Below are 21,835 nucleotides of genomic sequence, written 5' to 3'. Positions count from 1 at the left end.
CTGTGTGCTTGGGGCTAAGGGGGTCCTTCAAAGGGGGTCCCAGCCTTCCCACCCACCCGAATATACCCGCAAAGAAGGCCCAGTGGTTCTGACCCCCCACGCTCCAACTTCTATGATCCTTGCCAAATGCGACAGGAGGAACGGCTGGCAGCAAATTAAGAAAACAGACAAAAAACTTTATGGGTTTCTTCCTCGCTCGACAAACTCTTAAGTCACATCCACCCAAGGACAGAATCAGGAGTAGCTCCAGGGGGTCTCATAGGGGGGCATTTGGGGGTTTGTGGCCCTCCCTGGGAAGAATGGGGGGGGAGCTGGCAGGCGGCAAGAGCTGGAGAGGAGTTGGTGCCAGCTTTTGCCCAGGGAATAAGGGGTATAATTCACATGCCCACAGATAAAGTGGGGAGGGGGGTCATTGCATGCACAGCTCACCTCCTTGCAAACTCCAGGAAATGCCCCCATAATTTTTCTCTCTCTGGCATCTAAAGCTCACCTTTCCCATTAAAGTAAGACTCATTCGGACAACCTCCAGCTTCCACTTTGTATGTGGGCATGCGTGGATCCATGGGGAGAGGGACGAGCTGCGTTGACTGCGGCCCCCGAGCAGGGGACAGGGTATTCCAAAAGGGGCATTCTGGCAACTGGGTGCGGAGAGGCCCGGGTCACCCGGCCAGACCCCCTCCCACTCCTGGCTGGGGGCAAACACTGCCCCTCCCCTCCCCTGCCAGCACCCTGCTGCTCACCAACTGCTGCTCCTAAGCCCCTCCCCCCAATCTCCCAGGGGCAACTGGGCCTCTATAGGCAGCAGCTGGTGGCAGGTGGTGCCAGGGTTGGTTTTGCCTGAAGTGCCTCTCTCAGTTGGGCGGCCAAAGGGAAGGGGGGAGGCCCAGCAGGGCAGCCCTGGAGCTACTCCCGAGTCGCAGCCCCACCTGCCGGGGGAGAGGGGCACCCGCAATTAACACAAGGGAGGGGCGGGTGCTGCCTGGCAGAGCCGCCCAAGGGGCAAGCCACTGGCGCAGCTCACATGCCCGCCAACCTTCCACCGCTCTTGAAGTTGCTCTGGCTGAAGGTGGAGGCCACCGTCCCATCCACCGTCTCGAAGGTGATCTCCTGCTGCACCTGCAGCTGCTGCTGGCGTCCTGGCACTATCCTTCGGACAGAAGGCACTGAGAAAGAGAGAGAAATCATATGAAAACGATGTATCTAACCCCGAGGAAAATGGCTAAAGTGTACAAAACAAATTCTGAAATGAGAAAAAAGGGCACTTTCTGTCATATGTGGTGGGCATGTACCGGTACATTGGTAAAGGCTTTCTGGGAGATGATATATAATGAGTTAAAGAAAATGTTTAAAAATACATTTGTCAAAAAACCAGAAGCCTTTTTACTAGGTATAATAAGTGAAGAGGTCCCAAGAGAAGATAAAAGACTTTTTATGTAGGCAACGACAGCAAGAATGCTACTAGCCCAGAGATGGAAGGAAAGAGAAGTACCAACAAAAGAAGAATGGCAGGTGAAATTGATGGAGCATACGGAAATGGTGAAACTGACGGGGAAGATCCGAAACCAGGAAGATCAAGTATTTTCTAAAGACTGGAGTAAATTTGTAATTTATTTAAAAGACCACTGCAAACGGTTAAAATCTTTGGCGGGACACTTGTAAGGTGGCAATTTATTTATGGTAATTATGGTTATATAATAGATAGATAAGGGTAAAACATGCAGTAAATTTAATCTTAAAGATGGAACCCATGGAGGAAGGGAAGGTCTAAGGGTTCGAAAGACTCTGTATTTTAATGTTTGAAATGGTTTTGTTTTATATATAGACAATTTTTCAAAAAATAAATAAAAAATAATTAAAAAGAGATCGCGAGAGAGAAGCAACAGCTGTTTGTGCTTTCTGCTGCCATACGATTTAGCAACTGCAATACAGCCTTTGCTGGATCCAGGCTCAAAGCACCTCTGCGGAGGAGGAGGGATTCTCTTATTTGGCCCATTCCGCAGCTCCCGGCTGGTACCGTCCCCCACGGATCACGGCCCCTGAGTCCGATTCCAGCCCCTCTTCCCTGGTGCCCAGTTGCCAGTGTTTCCCCCAGCCCAGGCGGGCTTAGAAGACTCACATGCATAGGGCGAGGCGCTGACGTCGGCATAGGCAGAACGAGCTCTCTCCATCCTGTTCCCCAAGGGGGGCCGGGGACACTTCAGGACTGGCAGGGGAGGGAAGCGAGAAGGCCGGTCAGCCGAAAGCCCCTGAACCTGCTCCTCCTCCTCCTCCTCCCCTTCCCCAATGGCCACCTGCTTGCTCACTCATCTGTCTCTTGCTCCAGCAGGAGAGGCAGTGTGGTGTAGTGGGTAGAGTTGGCACACTAGACCGGGGAGACCAGGGGAGAGATGAGATACGCTGCTTGGAGCCCCTGTTTTAATTCTGCTTCAAGCCAGTCGTGGAAAAAACCCATCAATAGAGAGAGAGAGAGCTAGAGGCCAGGTCCTTGTGTGGTTGAAGCCCCAGGCAGAAGGGCAACTGGATCCCCAAGAGGACTGCCATAGACGTGCCCACTGCCCCCAAAGTGCCGCACCTGTGAATTCCCTCTGGAGGGCGAGGGAGCGCTCAACTGCTTGGGAGTCCACCCGGCCTTTGTAGAGGACGCCATTGACGCCAAGGATGTCCACCTCGGTCTGAAAGGGGGACAAAGGCTGTGAGAGATGAGCCAAGCCAAGACCCAGTAAGGGCAGGGCGGAGTGTGGGCAAAATGAAACAAATGGAGGCAGGGCCTTTCCAGCGTTGGCCCCTCCAGAGAGGTCGGCCTACACAATGACCTTTTTAGGCGCCGGGTGAAGACAACGGCAATCATAAATATTTCTTTCCACTGCTTTTTGCTGGTTTAGGTTTTTAGTTTCAAGTTGCGTTTTATGGGGGTTTTTTAGTTTTTGCTCGTAAGCCACCAACAGGGCATTTATCACTAGGTGGCATATAAATATTGGGAATCAGGAAACAAACGGACCCAACCCAGGCCCAGATCCCAGCTCAGATCTCTTGAAGAAAGCGTTACCACCAAATGCCTTCACAGAGGAGGAGAGAAGGAGCCGCAGTCGAACTTCCATGTTCAGTGACAGTCTACCTTCCGGCGGTTTTGGGGGCTTTGGCTTTTCAGCTGGGCTTGCTGGCTTCTTGGCCAGCCCTGCCTGGCCACCAGCAGAAGGCTCGACTAGATGGGCCTTTAGTGGCCCAGATCCAGCGGGGCCACCCTTCGCTGCTGTGGTCCTTCAGGCAGATCTCCCACCCTGCACCCAGCATCCTCCCCCTGGCAGGCGGCTCGAGGTGGCCCAGCGGCCGCTCACGTTGTCGTAAGTGATGGCTGTCGGGTCTCCGTAGGGGTAGATGGTGGTGAGGTCCTGGGATCGGGTCAGGCGTTTGATGGTGCACGCTTGGTGGTGGGCCTGGCACTGCCAGCAGGTCTGCGGGGGCTGGGCGCCACTGGCCTCGCTCGCCTCCCCATCCCTGAGGAAAGAAGACCAGGCCAGGGGGGTCAGCTTCAAGGGCTGGAGACTGCCAGTCCCCTGGACAATGCCTTAACGGGATGCCGGCTACAAACCTCGTTTCACTGAACTATTCAGTTTCCTCAGAAGGAAATAGAAAAATCATAAGCCTTAAATGACCAAAATTCACAGGAAGGATGTAAAACTCCCAAAAATTCTGAAGTATTATAATCCTAGCTTGACCTAGGTGAAGCAAAACACAGCAATAAAGGATTAAGGACTCAAAGGTACAATTTCTAATACAGTGGTACCTCGGGTTAAGTACTTAATTCATTCTGGAGGTCCGTTCTTAACCTGAAACTGTTCTTAACCTGAAGCACCGCTTTTGCTAATGGGGTCTCCCGCTGCCACTGCTGCCGCGTCGCCGGAGCACGATTTCTGTTCTCATCCTGAAGCAAAGTTCTTAACCTGAGGTAATATTTCTGGGTTAGCGGAGTCTGTAACCTGAAGTGTCTGTAACCTGAAGCATATGTAACCTGAGGTACCACTGTACTGAATGTACAAAAAGGGTTTGAAAACCTAAATCGCAAGTTTTAGACAAAGCCCAACTTAGAGGAAGCAAAGCACAGTAATAAAGAGTTGAGGACTCAGCTTTGAAAATTCTAGCGTTGCCTTTACAAAAAGGTTTAAAAAACCTAAATGGCACAAATTCAAAGAAAGGAATACAAGATAAGCTGTTTCAGATTTTAAACAAACTCAAGAACAGGTCTGAAACATTCCCATGGTCTAGATGTTACTGTTGATGTTAAATGGTCATTTAAGGTTTATGATTTTTCTATTTCCTTCTGAGGAAACTGAATAGTTCAGTGAAACGAGATTTGTAGCCGGCATCCCATTAAGGCTTTGTTCAATTTTAGGTTTTTCTGATTTTTCCCATAAACTCTTTGATTTGTATTAGTTCATTTATTTTCATAAGATAATATTTCCAGTCAATTACTTCTCGTTTCAGGGATTTTCACAGTATTTCATTTGTTTTGTGCAATTTCTCGGTTCCTTGACTGTCTTTTTTCTACTAGTCCCCTGGACAATGGCACTCACCAGAGATGTGCTGGAACTGAGTTCCTGTGAGTTCCCCCTGAGAGAGAAAAAGCCCTGACTCTGGGGACAGAAGGGACCCTGGAGAGAGGCTGGCCACCAGAAACAGGAAGGTAAAATACATTGAACCAGAGAGGCTGAGGGCTTCTCCAAACTTTCTCTTGTCTCACTGCCTTTCCTCCAGGAAAAACTGCTCTTTAGGGCTCAATCGGATGGAACTCATGGCAGCTGGGTTTTCCAAAGGTTGCTGTTTGTTCTGGTTTAAAGGGAGAGGAGTGGCACGAGGGGGAAACTGCTCAGAGCCATGTCTAGAAATCACAGATGAAGTGGAAAACTGCCCAGACGAGGGTTGCCGTATTTCAAGAAGTATCCAGATACAAAAAGCTGTTGAGCTTTTTTTGGGGGGGGAGGGGAACTGGGACATTCCGCCGATTTTTAGAAATTTCCCCCGAATGGTAATTTTGCCACTGGAGTCGTGGATATGTCCGGGGGAAACTGGACATATGACCTGGGAGAAGTGGATGCCTGCAGCACTAGATTTGGGGTGGGGGTGGTTCCTCTGCACAGGGCGCCAAGCCAAGGGGGTGCAAAATCAAGAACATCCTTAATTGAGAAGATCCATTTGAGGGAGCCAAATCTTGGCCTTGCGCAGGGAGCCATATCGTGAAAGATTACCCTTAAGTTTGGTTGAGCCCCTATTCTGCCTGCCCCTGATTTCAGATGCAGAAAGGGCCCTCCCCCCCTTAGCATCCCTCCGAGTGGGGGGATCAGCAGGGCTCCCCAACCGCGACTCCCACCCCCCCATCGCAGTGCCCCCTCCTCACTTCCTCTGCAGCCGTGTCAGGTGTTCGTAGCCGCTGGCACTAGCCGGACGACGGCGTGCGCTGCCCTTCCGCATGGTCACCATGTGTCTGCAAAGAAGAAAAGAGAGGGGGGTGAGACGGGGGGGCTGCTAGAATTCCTGCTCCGTGTCTGCAGTCATGGGATTGTTGTCTATCACATGACGGTGTACATTTTGACTCCACAGAGTGGGAAGTGATGGAGACAGGATGTTTGTGTTATTGTGTTCCATGAAGTGGGACTATTGTCCTTTGTTCTTTTTCTCTTTGCTGTCTGATGCTAGAGAGAGGGGGAGCCATGTTGCAGTGCTCCGTGGGTGTTTATATGTAAATAAAGTAGATTAGCCAAAATGCTGAGTTGCTGAGGTCTGTTACGCAAGTTGCGCAAACTCTGTGGATCCCTAAGTGTGCCGATGTCTGTTGGCATCGGTTGCTGTGATGTTCGGGTTGAAGAAAACTTTTGAAGCTCCTGAACTATCGACCAGGAGGCAGGGAACATGCCAGTCGGGCATGTGTCCCTACCAGGGTCCTACTCGAGTGTAGGCTGAACTCCTGACAGGCCCAGGGCTGCCTCCCCCACAAAGCAGCCACCCTCCTCCCACCCTGCAAGGTACCAAGGGGTTGTGTACTCACGGCCCGGTCATCATGGTCACTGGCCGGTCGCAGGAGATGCACTTCACTCTCTCAAAGAGCTGTCTGAAAAGCACAAAGAGACCCGAGTTGACCACCTGAGGAAGGAAGTCCTTTTCCCATCCATCTTCCATGGAATAACCCTGAAGATGTCTCACGTGGCAGCTTGGGTGGGGGTCAGCACCCGCAGAGCCGGCAGAAGACGCCTGCTCCCTTGGAGGTGAGCTTTTAATATGTCATTATATTTGTAGTTCAAGTTCGATTTGGTAAATCTCCTCTGGAAAGGCTAATGTTTGATGCAACCGGTCTGGGAAAATTAATGAGCAGATGCCTAGAATTGATTTCATCAGAAATGAGGGAAGATGGCAGCTGACAGCAGCGAAAAGACTTTTGGATTGATTCGGCAGAAATACCAGCGTGTGAGGAGATACCGCAAATGGACGGGGAATCATACACATAAAATTCACACAGAAACATATCCTTGTTTACTTCATCTCGCTTGTGGGAACAACTCAGAGGCTGTGAAAGAAGGAATGTTAACAACAGGAAGATTTAAAGGAACTATTGGAAATGACTATCAAAAGCAGGAGATATGAGATGCTCAGAGCCCCCCCGAACTTGAAGCATGGGAAGTCCCAATAAAAAAATTATAATTCGGCAGAATATTTTGATTATTTGATATGTATATGTATAATTTGGAATATTTAAAGTGATTGGATTGGATTGTTAAGATGGAAAACTTAATAAAAATGATTAAAAAGAAGAAGAACAAGCCAGCCCCCTTGCCAGCCTGCACTCTGCCACTCGGGCATCTGTGCCAAGCCCTGTATCAGGAAAGTCCCTTCCCAGAGCGACAGTGAGGGCTCTGAGGACCGGGGGGGTGGCAGGCAGAAAGTGACAAGAGGCTTGCTTTCTACATATGCAGAGACTGAGGCGAGCTCCTCTCGTCCTGGAATGCAAGTCGTAAATTCCCAGGACAGTGAAAGGCAGACAGAAGGGCAGGAGCTTTCAGACACACTCTCCGGGGAGGAGAGGCAAACTGGACAATCTGATCATGAGTCTCCTCAGACTAGGAGGATGAGCAGAGTTCAGGCTTGGTGTCAGGCCAATAGAAGGCAGAGCAGATGGCGTATATCCTGTTGGAAAAGAGTCCACCCTCCAGTGGGCTCAACTGACCCATCGAGTGAGGAAGATTGAGCTGTGTGCTTGGACTGAACTACTGTGTAAATACCAATAAATCAGAAAGTTATAAAACCACCAGCCTTGGTGTGAGAGGGAGATCATAAATCCTGACACCCTGCGAGCCTTGAGGTAGATTTGCAGCAGTGCTGCAAAAATAAACAAAAAATACTTACAAAAATGTATAAATTATTAAATAATATACAAATAGATCAAGGAATTAAAAGTAAGAATTGTTGGGATACTGCCAGGGAGACAAAAGTCATCATGCCCCCACGCTGTCTCCGGACGTCCATCGACCTCCTGTAGAAACGCAGTATCAATCAATTAGCGACACGAGCTTCAGAAATAGCTTGCCACATTCCAGAGCTGGTGCACGCTCTCTCAGCAGACTTTTGCACAGCGAAAGATGCACTCAGGAGGGCATATTTACAAGTTTATTCAGCGTTGGTCAGAACAAAGAAAAAAACATGACTGCCTGCTTCAGTGTCTCAGACACAGAGAGAAAACGAAAGCACATACAAAACATAAACTTCCTGTGAACAGGAAATATGCAGACTCTGTGACTCACAAAGCTTGATCCCTTTTTTAAGGTGGAACGGAAGTATCCTAACAAGAATATGTTAAGGTGGGATCAAGATTTGGGTTATGAAATTGAATACAAAGATTGGGTTAAATTGTGGACAAAAAAATATAAATTTTACGGCTTGTTATCAATCGAAAGAAAATTTCATGAAGATGCATCATAGATGGTATATGTTGCCAGATAGGTTGCCAAAAATGAAAAAATCGGGTGATAATAAGTGTTGGAGATGTAATAGAATGATTGGAACATTATACCATATGTGGTGGTCATGTCTGGAAATTAAGAAATATTGGAATATGATACATGAGGAAATTAAAAAGCTAATAAAAACATCACATAATAAAAGAGCAGAATCATATTTATTAGGAATTTTGAATGGTGACATCCTGAATGACAAAATTAATATTTTCTTGTACGCGACAACAGCAGCGAGAATGTTAATAGCCAATAATTGGAAAGGGAATTACGTTCCAATCAAAGAAGAATGACTGAATAAATTATGTGAATACTTGGAATTAGCAAAGCTGACTGATTTGATAAGACAAAAACCAAAAAATATAATCCAGAAACAATGGAAATGTTTAAATGATTATTTATGTAGACAAAGATTAAGTGTAAGGTATTGGTTGTGTTTAGAATAGATTTATGAAAGATTTAGAAAACTTATTGATTAGAATATTTGTATGAGATTGTACGGGAAAAATACGGAATTACAGATACAATTTTGCTTAAAATGTATATAGGAAGTGCAGTATAAGTGATGGAAGTCAATCAATGAAATTTTATTATTGAGATATTTGTAGAATACGGTAAATTTGGAAGAAATTCTTCCAATTTTTCTTCTTCTTTTTCTCCTTATTTTTTCTTTTTCTTTTTTCTTTTCTTCCTTTTTTATTCTTTTTTATATATGTGTGCTTATCTGAAATATATATGTATGTATTTGCAGTATTTTGCTTGTATTTTGTAATAATTATGTTAAATAATTTATTTATTTTTAATGAATGTTATAAAACCGCCAGCCTGCTGTCTCTTGGTGTGAGAGGGAGATCATAAATCCTGACAGCCTGCAAGCCTTGAGGCAGATTTGCAGCGGTGCTGCAAAAATTAGTGGCAGCTGGCACTGCGGAGGGGATGCCCTTGCCCTGCCTCTCACGACGATGGGGAGAAGATGCTCAGCCCCAGCTTCCCTGCCAAACAAACCCCCCACTCACTTCTTAAAGCCAGCGGCACTGTCTGCGTCAAAGCGGGGGCCCTCGCTCAGGTACTTCTTGACGACCTGCCACACCTGCTCCAGCTGGCGGCTCAGAGGGTCCAGGGCCATGCGGTCCAGCTGTGGGGAGGTGGCAGGAGTGAGCCAGTGGTCAGTCGCACTGTGCACGTTGGAGTTAACGCTTTATTAGCAAGGCCAGGATCCGCACAGACTTGGCGGAGTGTCTGGCCAAATGAGCACAGCAGCTCATCCACAGTAGGTCTTGCCCCTCCCCACGGATCAGCGGCCGAGACTAAAGGTCGAGATGATATACGCATTTTAATAACAACATCCCCACATCTGACTATGTCTCCTTCTCTCCAGGGTTTCCCCCAAGCAATCTGAGACTATGCCTGTGTGAAGCTAACTTCTCCTCCGCCCTCTTCATGCCTCTCCTGGTTCTGGGAGACCAGCAGGAGTTGCTGCCTCTTCACCAGCCAGACTCATCTCTGCCTCTTGACCTGCCTCCTCTCCTGTTTCAGCTTCTGCCTCTGATTCTGGGCTGCCTCTGATTCTGCCACTGATTCTCCCAGCTCACACAGCCCTGTTCCTTCATCTGACACCTCCTCCCAGTCTTCCCCCTCTGACCCCTCAGCATCATCCCACTGCCACTCCCTGGGCTCTGAGCCTTCGTCCCTTGGGGGTTGCCCAGCTACTCCCTCCCAACTTTCCTCTGCTTCCAACCAGCCCATGACACCAGGCAAGGAACGCCAGGAGGTTTTGAGCCCTGGGAATGCAGGTTGGGAACTTTGCCCACCGCTAAGGATGTCTGCCAGGGCTGGGCCACCCAGGGGGCAGACGGAGACATTTGCCTCAGACGGCGAATTCCAAGGAGCACTTCCATGGGCGCCCCTCCGCTGCCAGAGAAGCAACTGCGGTGGTTTCCGGGTTCCGGTGAGATCTCGCAAGAGCCGTGCAAAATCACACGGAGGCCTCCGCTCTCGCAAGGTCTTGCTGGAACCCGGAAACCACAGGATCCCAGTAAGCGAGGCCTCAGCCGGGCTGCCCCTGATGCCCGCCTGCGCTTGGTGGCTCTGCCAGGAGGGCGTCACCTTGCAGTCCATGTCGGTGAAGAGCTTTTCCAGGGCCTTCTGCCAGTCCTTGTCCTGCAGGGACATCTTTTGCAGCAGGTCCTGCATCATCTCGCTCAGCTGGGCGGTGGCCGACTGCAGCTCCACATGGTTCACCTTGGCCTCCAGCTGGCTCTTGTCGGCTTTCTGCGGGGAGAAGCAGCAAGGCCCTCCCCAGTGCCCTCCAGCAGCAGGGGGGCCAAGGAAGGCAACCCCCCCCCCAGAGGCTAAGCTCTCAGAGTGGGAAGGGCCCCGTCACTCAGACCATGCGCCTCCCCTGGAGGCATGAGCCCCCTCCCAGCTCCACGTGGTCCACTTACCACGTTCATCTCTTCCTGGATCAGGGCTTTGTCTGCCTTTGTGATATCCAGCTGCTCCAACATGATGCGCATGGTCTGTGCACAGGAACAGAAGCCACACTTGACACCGGCATTTATGCCCCGAGATTATTCGGAACACACGTGTGTGTGTCCAGGCACCGGGGATTTTTGCACAAGTTTTAAAGTGATATTTTTCATTATACAATATAATAAAAAACCCAATCTAAGCAAGAGTAAAACAAAAAGAGAGAAGAGGAGGTAAAAAAAATAATGCAAAGCCCTCTCTCAGGGGTAAATCTTAACCTTTGCCTCACCCAAAAGGGGTGGACCCTCTCAGATCTTCCCTTTATTCTCCCAGCTTCCCACCCTGGGAGATCTTCCCTGCCTCTCACACAGGCATTGGCTGGCAGCAGGGTAGTTGATCCAGTGTATGTTGGCCATGAAAAAAGGCTCAGACCGCATGGCTTGTAAATGCCATTTTTGTGTTTCTATATAAATAATATAGGAACTTTCACCACTGAACTAAACCAAGTTGTACTGCCTGTGTTTTCTGGCTGATGTATGGAAAGGTGCATGAAATAGACCTTTGGAGAGTATGTAAGTAAACCATTTTCAACTCACTCAATGTGTGATCTTTTCCTACGCTAGGCGAAGAGGGGAACTTCAGAAGAGACTTAGAAGGGCACATTGTAACAGCCTATATAATATCTCCAAATTTTGCTGTATATTTTGTGGTTTTAGAACTCTGCTGGGGCTCTCTTACCAAAGAGTACCAGTACTTGCCCCAAATTTGGATCCTGCCATCCAGGAATTCTCCTTTTATACCCTATATTCCCCTTGCCATCAGCAGTGATGGCTATTGATAGCTACTAGCTAGACGGACCCCCTTCTGATTTTCTTACAGAGTTTCCCAGGTGAGTGACGCTGCTCACCTGGATGTCTGACGTGCTCTTCATCATCCTCTCCATGCCTGTCTGCAGCTTCTCGCACTGATCCTTCAGTCTCTGCATCTGATCCATGGTGCCCTTCAACGATTCCTTGCCCTGGGGAAAGCAAGCAAAGGAGCTGGAAGACTCAGCAGGTGCACCCTTGGGTGCTACCGGGTGCACACCCACCTGGCAGGCAACAGCTGGGTGGTGTGGAGGACCTTCCTGAGCGCCCCCTTCCCCTCCTGCCCCGTGCTCCAAAAGTCACCTTCTCAGCCTGACTTTGGATCCAGTTTATTCGCTCTAGCAGAGACTCCATTTCAGGTGGTTCTCCAGAAAGGCCTGCAAGCAGAAAGAAGGCTCACAGCTGGGCTGCCTCATCCTCCAAATTTCTGGAGGAGAGAGCAAGTGATAGCTCCTAGTCACCATGCCCTCCACAGTCAGAGGCAGCCACACTTCTGAATCCCAGTGTCTGGAAACTGCAGGAAGGAAAAGTTGCTCTTCTATGTGGGATGTGATACATAAGTAGCAGTCAAGTACAACATTCCTTGTTTTCCTAGAGTGGACATGCAGGGGAGTGTTTGGTCCAGCCAGTTGAAAACTTCCTGTTTCCTCCTGACTGGGACATACTTCCTTTGCATGTGACTAGAGGTGGGTGTGACCTTACCTGTCCAGGTAACAAAAGGAAAAGGCACACAGCACCCTCTCTCTTTTTGACTTCCACCATCGTTGGAGCAGCTTTTCAGCTAGAGATGCTCTGTTGACTTCCAGAGGACACTGGGATTGTCCCCACATGGGATAGATCCACATGTATATACTTTGTAACTAAGTCTGCCTTCAGGGATCCAACTGTGAAATGATGATGTGAGTAAACTTCTTTTATATACTTTACACAAGATTGTGGCGTGTTCATTCTTTTAAGAGGGATATAAGGGGACTTGCCAGGAGCCTAATATTGAGAGGCTTAAACAAGCCTGCAACCAGCTATCTGCTGTGCGTTTAAAGGGGGAATGTAAAACTCTGCTAAGTTATAGAACTTGCTAGCACAAGTTAGGAAAGATATTAATGAACAATATATCCTCTCCTGCCTCCCTGAACATTCCCACACTGCTCAGGTCCTGCTTACTGGTTTCCCTTTGGGGCACCTGGTTGGCCACTGGGAGAACAGGAGGCTGGGCTGGATGGGCCATTGCTCTGACTCTGGAGGAGCCAAGGTAACTGTAACAGAGGGTGCCTCTGGGCATGCAGAGAGCGCATCTCCGCACTTGGCCCCTGAGCTCGGCTCCAGACCAGCCCACCAGCTGATGAGAAGAAGAGGAGGAGGAGTTTGGATTTGATATCCCGCTTTATCACTACCCAAAGCGGCTAACATTCTCCTTTCCCTTCCTCCCCCACAACAAACACTCTGTGAGGTGAGTGGGGCTGAGAGACTTCAAAGAAGTGTGACTGGCCCAAGGTCACCCAGCATCTGCATGTGGAGGAGTGGAGATGTGAACCCGGTTCCCCAGATTACGAGTCTACCGCTCTTAACCACTACACCACACTGGCTCTCTGGGGTGGGTGGGTGTGCCTTGCAATTCCGCCCCGGATGTGTTGGTGGGGCCTTTGGGTCAGAAGGTGTCAGCCCCAACTGGGTGCTGCTCCCCACCCCCAGTATATGGCTCTTTCTTCCCACTGCCATGCTTGGGGTGGGTGTGGGGTTGCCCAAGGACTCACCCCGAAGGCCGGCTTGCTTCATCTGCTCCTCCAGCTGAGTGATTTGGGCCAGGAGCACTTCGTGCTTCCCGGGCAGCTGTCCCAGGGTAGCCAGCACTTCCCGGGACGACTTCTCCAAGCCCTCTGGGTCGGTGTAGCTCTGCAACACAAGCACATGTGTGGGAGAGACCGTGGAGGGGAAACCAGGGTGGGTGAGCTGAGAACGCCTGCCTTGCATGCAGAACATCCTGAGTTCAATCCCTGGGCTGGGAGAGACCCAGAGAGCCACTGCTGCCCGCCAGAGCAGACAAAACTGGGGTGGGTGGAGCGAGGGTGTGACTGTTTGAGCCTTGAGTGAGAGCTGTTCGACAGTGAGCCAAACTCATGGAATCATAGAGTTGGAAGGGACCCTGAGCATCATGTGCTTTAACCCTCTGCAATGCAGGAATCTCAGCCCAAGCATCCATGGCAGATGGCCACCCAACCTCTGCTTAAAAACATCTCAGGAAGGAGAGCCCACCGTCTCCCAAAGGAGACCGTTCCACTGTCAAAGGGCCAGATGTGGCAGTCCAGGAGAAGCAGGCTTCTGCGGAATAGCCTGGCCTTTGCAATTGTACCAGAGACATGGTTGCCTCCATGATGCTATGGGTGGCCGTGGCAATGGGAAGAGGCTTGGCCAGCCTTCCATGGACTGACCAGGGGGAGGGACCGGAGGAAAGGCCCCCTGCCCCCCGGAGGCAGTCACATGAGCTGGCTGAGTTTCTTGACCTCCGGTGGCAAACGTAGACTCAAGTGGCATAGGGTTGCCATATTTCAAACGGTGAAAACCCAGAGAGAAAAGTTGTTGAGCTCCCCCCCCCCCGGATACTCCTAGAGACAGCCTATATTTAAAAACGTAGCTCTTTTTTGGGGGGCGGGCGGTGTTATTGGGTTATTGTTTTGATTTTGGTCTTATATATTGTGGTCTTTTCTGTGAACCACCCTGAGACCTCCGGGTACAGGGCGGTATGTAAATAAAATAATAAATAAATATCCCAGATAAGTCTGGGAAATTCGGGACGTGTGGCAACCCTGGACTGGCAGGAGCTCTCAGGGCTGGTGGGCAGGGAGGGGTCTTCCCTGCCACTCCCTTCTAGTGGAGGTGTGCCAAGGGGGTACCTTCTGCATGCCCAACAGGGATCCTGCTGCCTCTGCACTGAGTTTCTCCTCCCCACTCCCTTTTCTGCAGGGCTGCAGGATCTCATGCGAGGGCTGCCAGGGCGTGGGGGCTGGGAACCTGCCTTCCTGCCCCCCCTCCTCCGTCCCCCACACTCACCTTTCCCGTGAGCATCTCGCAGAGGGAGCTCCAGCGCACCAGGTCCGAAGCGTCTGCCAAGGAGCCCAACCTCCCCTGCATTGGGAAAGGAGCAGGTGAGGACCTGCGTGGGGAAGGCCCAGCCTGGGAGCGATAAAGGCTGTAAAGAAACCAGGGGACTCCTCCCACCCCACCCCACAGACGGGCTCAGCTTGGCTAAGCGGTCCTCCCGTATCGCCAGCCTCTGTGCACGAGCCACACTGAGCCACTTGTCTTGGTAGGGAGACTGGGCCCAGTGAGGTGCAGCAAAGCTCGCCCCTCCGCCCCCCACTGCTGCCTGTCCTGCTGAGCCACTTTGTGGAAGGGTCCCTGATTAATAATAATAATCATAATAATAAATTTTATTTATACCCTGCCCTCCTGGCTCAGGGCGGCTAACACCAGTAAAATTACAATGAAAACATAATAGGGAAAAAAAACCCAATTTAAAATACAGGTTAAAATGCAATTTAAAATGCAACCTCATTTTAAAAGTAGCCCATAGATCAAAACCATAAGGGGAGGGAAACGTAAGGGTCAGACTGAGTCCAAACCAAAGGCCAGGCGGAACAGCTCTGTCTTGCAGGCCCTGCGGAAAGATGTCAAGTCCCACAGGGCCCTAGTCTCTTGTGACAGAGCGTTCCACCAAGTCGGGGCCAGTACTGAAAAGGCCCTGGCCCTAGTTGAGACCAACCTAACCACCTTGTGACTTGGGACCTCCGAACTGTTGTCATTTGTGGAACTTAAGGTCCTCCGCGAGGCAAACCAGGAGAGGTGGTCCCGTAGGTACGTGGGTCCTGGGCCACATAGGGCTTTAAAGGTCAAAACCTAGGACAACAGCCACCTCCTGCATTCCTCACCTTCATTGTGCTGCTGGAAGCCCCCCCCCCCCCTTGACTGCTATGATTTGGTACAGGTGCTTATTATTAAATTTCTATCCCACCCTTCCTCTCCAAGCGGACCAGGGCGGACGCCTGACGTTCCCCTCGCCTGCATCGATGCCCCTGCAGAGAGCTGGGCCAGGAAGAAGCAGGGCAGCGGCAACAAGAGGCGGGGGGGGGGTGTCAAGAGAGAGGCAAGGATAGCACAAGGATGGAAGAAGGAAGAAATCCCGACAAAAGAACAGTGGCAAGAGAAATTGATGAACTATGCAGAACTGGCTAAACTGACATACAAACTGTGAGATAAGGACAACTGTGACTTCAAAGAAGAATGGGAGCTTTAAAGAGACAACAAAATGAATTGGACTCCTTGGCAGGATTTGAATAAACATACACAAATTTAGTGATTGATAACATGGTGGATAGATAATGTAAGAACTGAAATAATTTTATAATATGCAGAGAATAACTGCTGAGAAATCAGAGAGAGGAGCTGAGGGAAATCTGAGGGGGGGTTGATGGGGAAAGGGGGGGAATAATGAATATGATATGTTTTGATATACTGTTATGTTGAAATTGTTAATAAAAAATTTAAGAAGAGAGAGAGAGGGAGAGAGAGAGAGAGAGAGAGAGAGAGAGAGAGAGAGAGAGAGAGAGAGAGGTGTGTTGTGCTCAGAGCGAGCTGTGGGTGTCCTGGGCTCACATGCAAGGCTGGCTGGTCCCCCATCTAAAACAGGGACAAAACCTGCCTCTGGGGAAGGAAGTGGGTCTGCCTGGAAACCGCAGGAGGGGAGAGGACTGCTGTGCTTGTGGCTTTCCCAGAAGAGGCACCTGGCTGTGAGAACAGGACACTGGACTAGATGGGTCACTGGCCTAATTCAGCAGGTCCTTTTTACACTCTTAGGCTCAGAGGCAGCTTTGAGAAGAGCCGCCTGGTCCCAGGAAGGTAGGTCAGGAGGCTGGAAGGAAGTCATCGCTCTTGTCCTGTGTTTCTTCTTCTCGGCTCCAAACACACAAGCAACATTTAAGGCTCCTGTCCAGCCTCAGCACAGAGCAAAAGCATTTTCTCCACTATTATGTACTGAGTTGAATAGGATCCAAAATGCAGCAGTCTGATTGGTCCTAGAACAATAGGATTCAGAATGCAGCAGTCTGATTGGTCCACAGGAGCCACCCAATCCAGCTCCAGGTGGAAGTGAATCCGCACCCTGATTGGCCTACAGGAGAATCCCGGAATTAGCCAATCATGTAGGGCCTATTGTGTAAATAATGTATATAAAGCAGACACTTTGGGGGAACTTCCATTCCTCACTACTATGAGCTGAATAAAGAGCATGAAATCCACACTCAACTCCGAGTATATTTCATCCGCTTTCACGATGTAGGGCAGGGCGGGTGGGAGTCAGGGAAGTTGCACTCACCAATTGCTCCCTGATCCCGTCCATCTTCCTGGCCTGCTCATCTAATCGGGTGAGCTGCTCCCTCATTTCGTCAACGTTGAGCTGTTTATTTATCACATGGTTATTATGTAATAATAATAAGTGGTATCAACTTTGGTCTCTAAGCATCTTACATAAAAGCCGCAAGCCAAACAATGGCATTGAGAATTCCACATCCACACTCCCCCACCGTAACGCTCCGGAAGGGCATTGTGGGTCAGGAGGACTCAAGCCCCAAAACCAGACCTTGGCTGAAACGGGTCCAGGGAATGAGTTTCCTCCAACAGCATCTGCAGCTGAACTGCTGCTACTTCATTGCCTCACCCCCAAAAAGCGTATTGGTGATCTGGGCGGCACTCGGAGCTGCACAGAGGTGGGGGATTTTGCCCTCAAAGTACCTTGCAAAATTGGCTCTGGGGGTTCCAGAGTTGGGCTCTCCAAGGTAGACGAAAGAACCCATTGCATTGCTTGGAAGACCTCCATTGGGTGGATAGTTGTAGATGCAATGAAGGTGACAAAGAAGGCCACGTTTGCGGCCTCCCCTGCCAAGGACTACACGCTCTTAGGCGTGTCTGGTGGCCCTTGCAAGACTTGTGCCCCAGCCATCTTTGGGCCTGATCATGACCTCATAAACCAGGGGGCTGCCCCTGCTCTGGAGGGCTGGAGATTGCAGCTGTGCCAATGGCCCACTGTGCCCTGCATTTAACACAGAATAGGTGGGCTTGCTGCTGCTGCTGCTGCTGCTGCTGCTGCTAATAATAATAATAATAATAATAATAATAATAATAAACAATAGTAGAAAGAGGGGCTCTGAGCATGTCCAGAGTGCCTCCCCATGCCAGCTGAGTAACCACAGTTGGGCTGTATATCTCTGAGAGGCACCTCTGGGGGCCTAGCCCAGGCAGGCTACATTCATAGGGTCCCCCTCGCTTTGAAAGAAAAATGCCCTCTGCCCCACTGCAAGATGCCCCTTCCTGGTGTTGTCTCCATCTTCTGGGGATACTCACTTTGGTGAAGTGCTCCTTCAGCTGCCCCAGCTCTCCTTGAAAGCCCTCTGTGGCTGTTTGCAGGGTGCAGATGTTGTTCAGCAGCTCCTGCAAGGTAGTCATGGCCTGGACAGGACAGAGAGGGAGTTAGTGACGGCTGGAACCAGAAGAAGACACCTAGGGAGACCATTGGCAGGAGGGCTGGGCAGAGCTGGCCATTGATAGGAACTATGGAAAGTGCACTCAGTCTACACACCCACACCCACACCCACACACACCCTTTTTCTGCAAAGCTCAGGCCCTCTCCTGTTCAAGCCACCCGTTTCTGCTCTTGGTCCTCATCCGCATGCAGACCTTTGAGTTCAGAAGTCAGATATGGACCAGGAATGGGGAGCCTAGGACCCTCCAGATGTTCTTGGGCCACAACGTCCCTGAAATGTGGCCTATGCTGGCTGGCGCTGATGGGAACCAGAGTCCAGCAACCTCAGGAGGCCTCACCCATCCCTGCCCTCAAGGCCTTGGCTACACCTTCCAGGGCCATTTCCAGACCACCATCTGATCATGAATGGTGGCCCATTGCAAACATCACGGTCCCTTCTCTTTTGTAGGTAGTGGGGCAGGGGGCCACATCCAGGTGTGCTGCGCCAGCTGCCCAGGAAAAAGAGGAAGGAAAGAAGGTGCCTTTCTTCTTTCGGGGAGACTCACCTTGGTCATCCCGGCCTCATTCATTTCCATCTTCTTCTTCAGCTGCATAATCTGCCACATGTCCTGGGCCGGCTGGGCAGCTCCTTGGCTGCGGGCCAGCAGCTCGGCGGTGGTGGGAGCCTCATTCAGGAAATTCAGCTGCTTCTCGAGTGCCACAACCCTGTCGTGCAGTTGGTGGAAGATAGAGCTGGATTTCTTGGCCGGCTGGACCACCTCGGAGGTCGCCACGCTTGTGGCCAGGTCTTTCGGGGGCTTGATGAAGTCCAGCTCATCGTCGGTGATTTCCTTCTTCATGTCTTTCAGGTGGAGGTGATCCAAGAGGCTGTGCAGGAATAAATGGAGGGCGTTGAAGTTGACATTGCCCAGTTCTGGCGTCCCAATGGCCAGGTTGATCAGCTCTGCAAAGGAGATGCTGTGGGCCATGATTCTTCCGGCAGACGGGCTCCGAAGAGCCGGGTATCGAGATTTCCACTCCGAGGTTAGCTAGTTGTCTTGGGGACGGGACAGCAACACAGCCCAGTAGGTTCAGAGTTAATCAGTCACTGACAATGTGCGCATGGGATTTATCCGGGGGGAAAACAGCGTCAGGCTTGCTGCTCGGAGTTCTGCTCTGCGCGGAAAGTTTCTGCTGGTTGCTAGGAGATGCCGGAACACGGGGAGCTCTGGAAGATGGGCAGCGCAGGCAGGGAACCAGCCGAGCCTGTCGTGAATCACAGCGGTACTTGGATAGGAGCCAGATTAGCCACATACTCAAACAGCATTTGGTGCCAAGGGAAGGTGCTCTTGGAATGAGCGAGGGAGGGGGCTGGAAGATGGGGGGTGTTGTGCCTTGGCACCCTGGGAGCTGGGCGAAGGCTGGCAGGTTGCACTCCGTCCCCTGGTGCCCACCAAACTAGAGCCACTGGCAAGTTCAAACCCAGCTGCTGCTCCTGGCAAATGCAGGAAACCTTTTCCTTAATGTCTTTTTTAAAAAAATATTATACTTTTCAGGTTTATACATTTCATTAATTTTACAATCATTTTAACATTTCAAAGCTTGACTTCCTTCCCCCTCTTTCTGCCGTTCCTTAAATTTATTTTTTAATATCTTCTGCATATCCAAATTCATTTAATTTGCTCCTTTAATTATCTACTTTAAATATATACTCATATGAAACTGCAGGTTGTTACAATAATCCTGCCAGTGTGTTTATCTGTTTGCAATTTTTCTGTAAATATTCAATAAACAATTTCCATTCTTTTAGTAAAAGTTAGTTATCTTGATTTCTTATTCTTCAGGTAAGTTTCGCCATTTCTGCATATTCCATAAGTTTTTGTATCCATTCTTCCTTTACTGGAACTTCTGCTTCTTTCCATTTTTGGGTGAATAGCATTCTTGCTGCTGTAGTCGCATACATGAATAAGTTTCTACACAATTTAGTTCAGTTAGTTCTATGTAATTTAGTTCAGAACCTATAATTCTCAAAGAGAAAAGCTTGTTTTGCTTTTTTACAAAGTTTATTTTAAACATCCTTTTCAATTCCATTATATATCATTTTCCTTTGTCTTCAGAACTGTTTGGTTGATGAACTGCTCACCTTGCAGACCAGAAAACCAGAAATAAAATTAAAATATATACCCAAAGTAAGAATTTAAGAAGAAGCTGCTGGATGAGGCCAATTGCAGGATCTGAACACAAGAGCCCTCCCCAAGCCTGTGGTCTCCAGCATTGCTGCCTCTTACTGCGGAGGCGACAGAGGCATCGTGACTAGTAGTAGCCCTCAACAGCCCTCTCCTTCATTAATTTTCCCAGTCCTTTTAAAAAAGGATGTGGGTAGTGCTGTGGGTTAAACCACAAAGCCTAGAGCTTGCTGATCAGAAGGTCGGCGGTTCAAATCCCCGCGACGGGGTGAGCTCCCGTTGCTCGGTCCCTGCTCCTGCCAACCTAGCAGTTTGAAAGCACGTCAAAGTGCAAGTAGATAAATAGGTACCACTCTGGCAGGAAGGTAAATAGTGTTTCCATGCGCTGCTCTGGTTCGCCAAAAGCGGCTTAGTCACGCTGGCCACATGACCCGGAAGCTGTCTGCAGAAAAACAGCCTCCCTCCGCCTATAGAGCGAGATGAGCGCGCAACCCCAGAGTCGTCCGCGACTGGACCTAATGGTCAGGGGTCCCTTTACCTTTTAAAAAGCCATCCAAGTTGGTCATCGCCACCTCCTGTGGCAGAGAGTTCCACAGATTCAGGAGAGATAAAGGAAGTCCTTCGTCATGCAGCGCAGAGTTAAAACTATGGAACTCCCTCCCACAGGAGGCAGCCTTTAAAAGAGGATTGGGCAAAATCATGGAGGCGGCTAGTAATGGCTGCTAACCAGGACGCAGAGGCGCTGCCAGGCCGGACCCTGGGACAACAAGGTGCTGGTCCTGCAGAGAAGGACCATTGGCCTGATCCAGCTGTAGGATGTTCCGATGCTCCTAGGTTGTTAAAGAAACGAACAGCTGCTCCGTCCTGGTTGCTATTCCAGGTGAGGAGGGAATCGCAGAATCGGAGAGTTGGAAGGGATCCCGGTGATCCTCTCGTCCAACCCGGCGCAGTGCAGGAATCTTTTGCCTGAGATGGGGCTCCCTGGAATTAAGAGTCTCTCCCGATGGAGCCATCCCAGTTTTTGCTGCAATTCTGCATTGCAGGGGGTGGAAACGGATCAGGTCCTTGGGATCCCTCCCAACTCCTAGACGAGTTAACACCACAAGAAAGAACTTACCCACACACATCTAGAACAAGGGCGTGGGTTTCAATCTTTCTCTCTTTCTGTTTAATTTAAATGCTTTTTGAAAGGCTGAATGAAACATATATATATATATATATATATATATATAATCAAAACAGAAATACAAAAAGAAAATCACACTATTTGTTCACTGTACATTCTTCTTGAGTTCCCTGCGGCTTCCCGCCACCCCATCATACATTTTACTGCTTATTTTATCTAGTGCACTATTAATCTCCTTTTTTCTTTTTAATCGTCAATAATATATTCTCTTATAAATATCCATCGTAACACGGAAGTCACTCAAATCCTGCCACAGACTTTTCAATCTCTTTCTTAGTTTATCCCTGATTTTGATTTTTGAATGTTTAAATGGCTGTTTTTAACCTTTTTTCCACCGATGACTTTATTCTTTTCGAAGGGTGCTTTTTAAATTTATTTATTTATTTTTCAGACAAGCACATAAATAAATAAATTTAAAAAGCACCCTTCGAAAAGAATAAAGTCATCATGTGTTTTTTGGTGGTTGGTATATAAATTATTTTTTACCAACCACCAAAAAACACAGTGAAACCCGCCAGGTGGCTGATACGTTAGGTATACAATATTCAATAATATACATATTCAATAATATTCGATAACAACATATTCAAATTAACCATATGTACACTTCTATATACCTTAAC

The 21,835-nt window shown here is 49.4% G+C and overlaps 1 protein-coding gene across 1 annotated transcript; it reads right to left on the bottom strand.

Annotated features, from left to right (window-relative positions):
* Nucleotides 1-155: 155 nt before the first annotated feature.
* LOC308463233 (uncharacterized protein C16orf96) lies at nucleotides 156-19,142 on the bottom strand. Its single transcript, XM_080981424.1, has 16 exons — nucleotides 18,407-19,142; nucleotides 17,723-17,827; nucleotides 16,698-16,778; nucleotides 14,378-14,452; nucleotides 13,084-13,222; nucleotides 11,636-11,709; nucleotides 11,374-11,484; nucleotides 10,442-10,516; nucleotides 10,104-10,268; nucleotides 9,014-9,132; nucleotides 6,041-6,103; nucleotides 5,393-5,479; nucleotides 3,336-3,495; nucleotides 2,573-2,672; nucleotides 2,117-2,203; nucleotides 156-1,163 (listed from the first exon to the last, which is right to left on the bottom strand). Exons 1-16 carry the CDS (start codon nucleotides 18,827-18,829, stop codon nucleotides 1,018-1,020), a joined length of 2,010 nt encoding a protein of 669 aa, XP_080837550.1. The 5' UTR covers nucleotides 18,830-19,142; the 3' UTR covers nucleotides 156-1,017.
* Between the last annotated feature and the right edge of the window lie 2,693 nt (nucleotides 19,143-21,835).

This window comes from Podarcis pityusensis (genome assembly GCF_964106645.2).
Source record: "Podarcis pityusensis genome assembly, chromosome: 14".
Lineage (NCBI taxonomy): Eukaryota > Metazoa > Chordata > Lepidosauria > Squamata > Lacertidae > Podarcis > Podarcis pityusensis.
The sequence above is the reverse complement of the archived record's forward strand: the minus strand, read 5'-3'. Positions and strand labels throughout refer to the sequence as shown.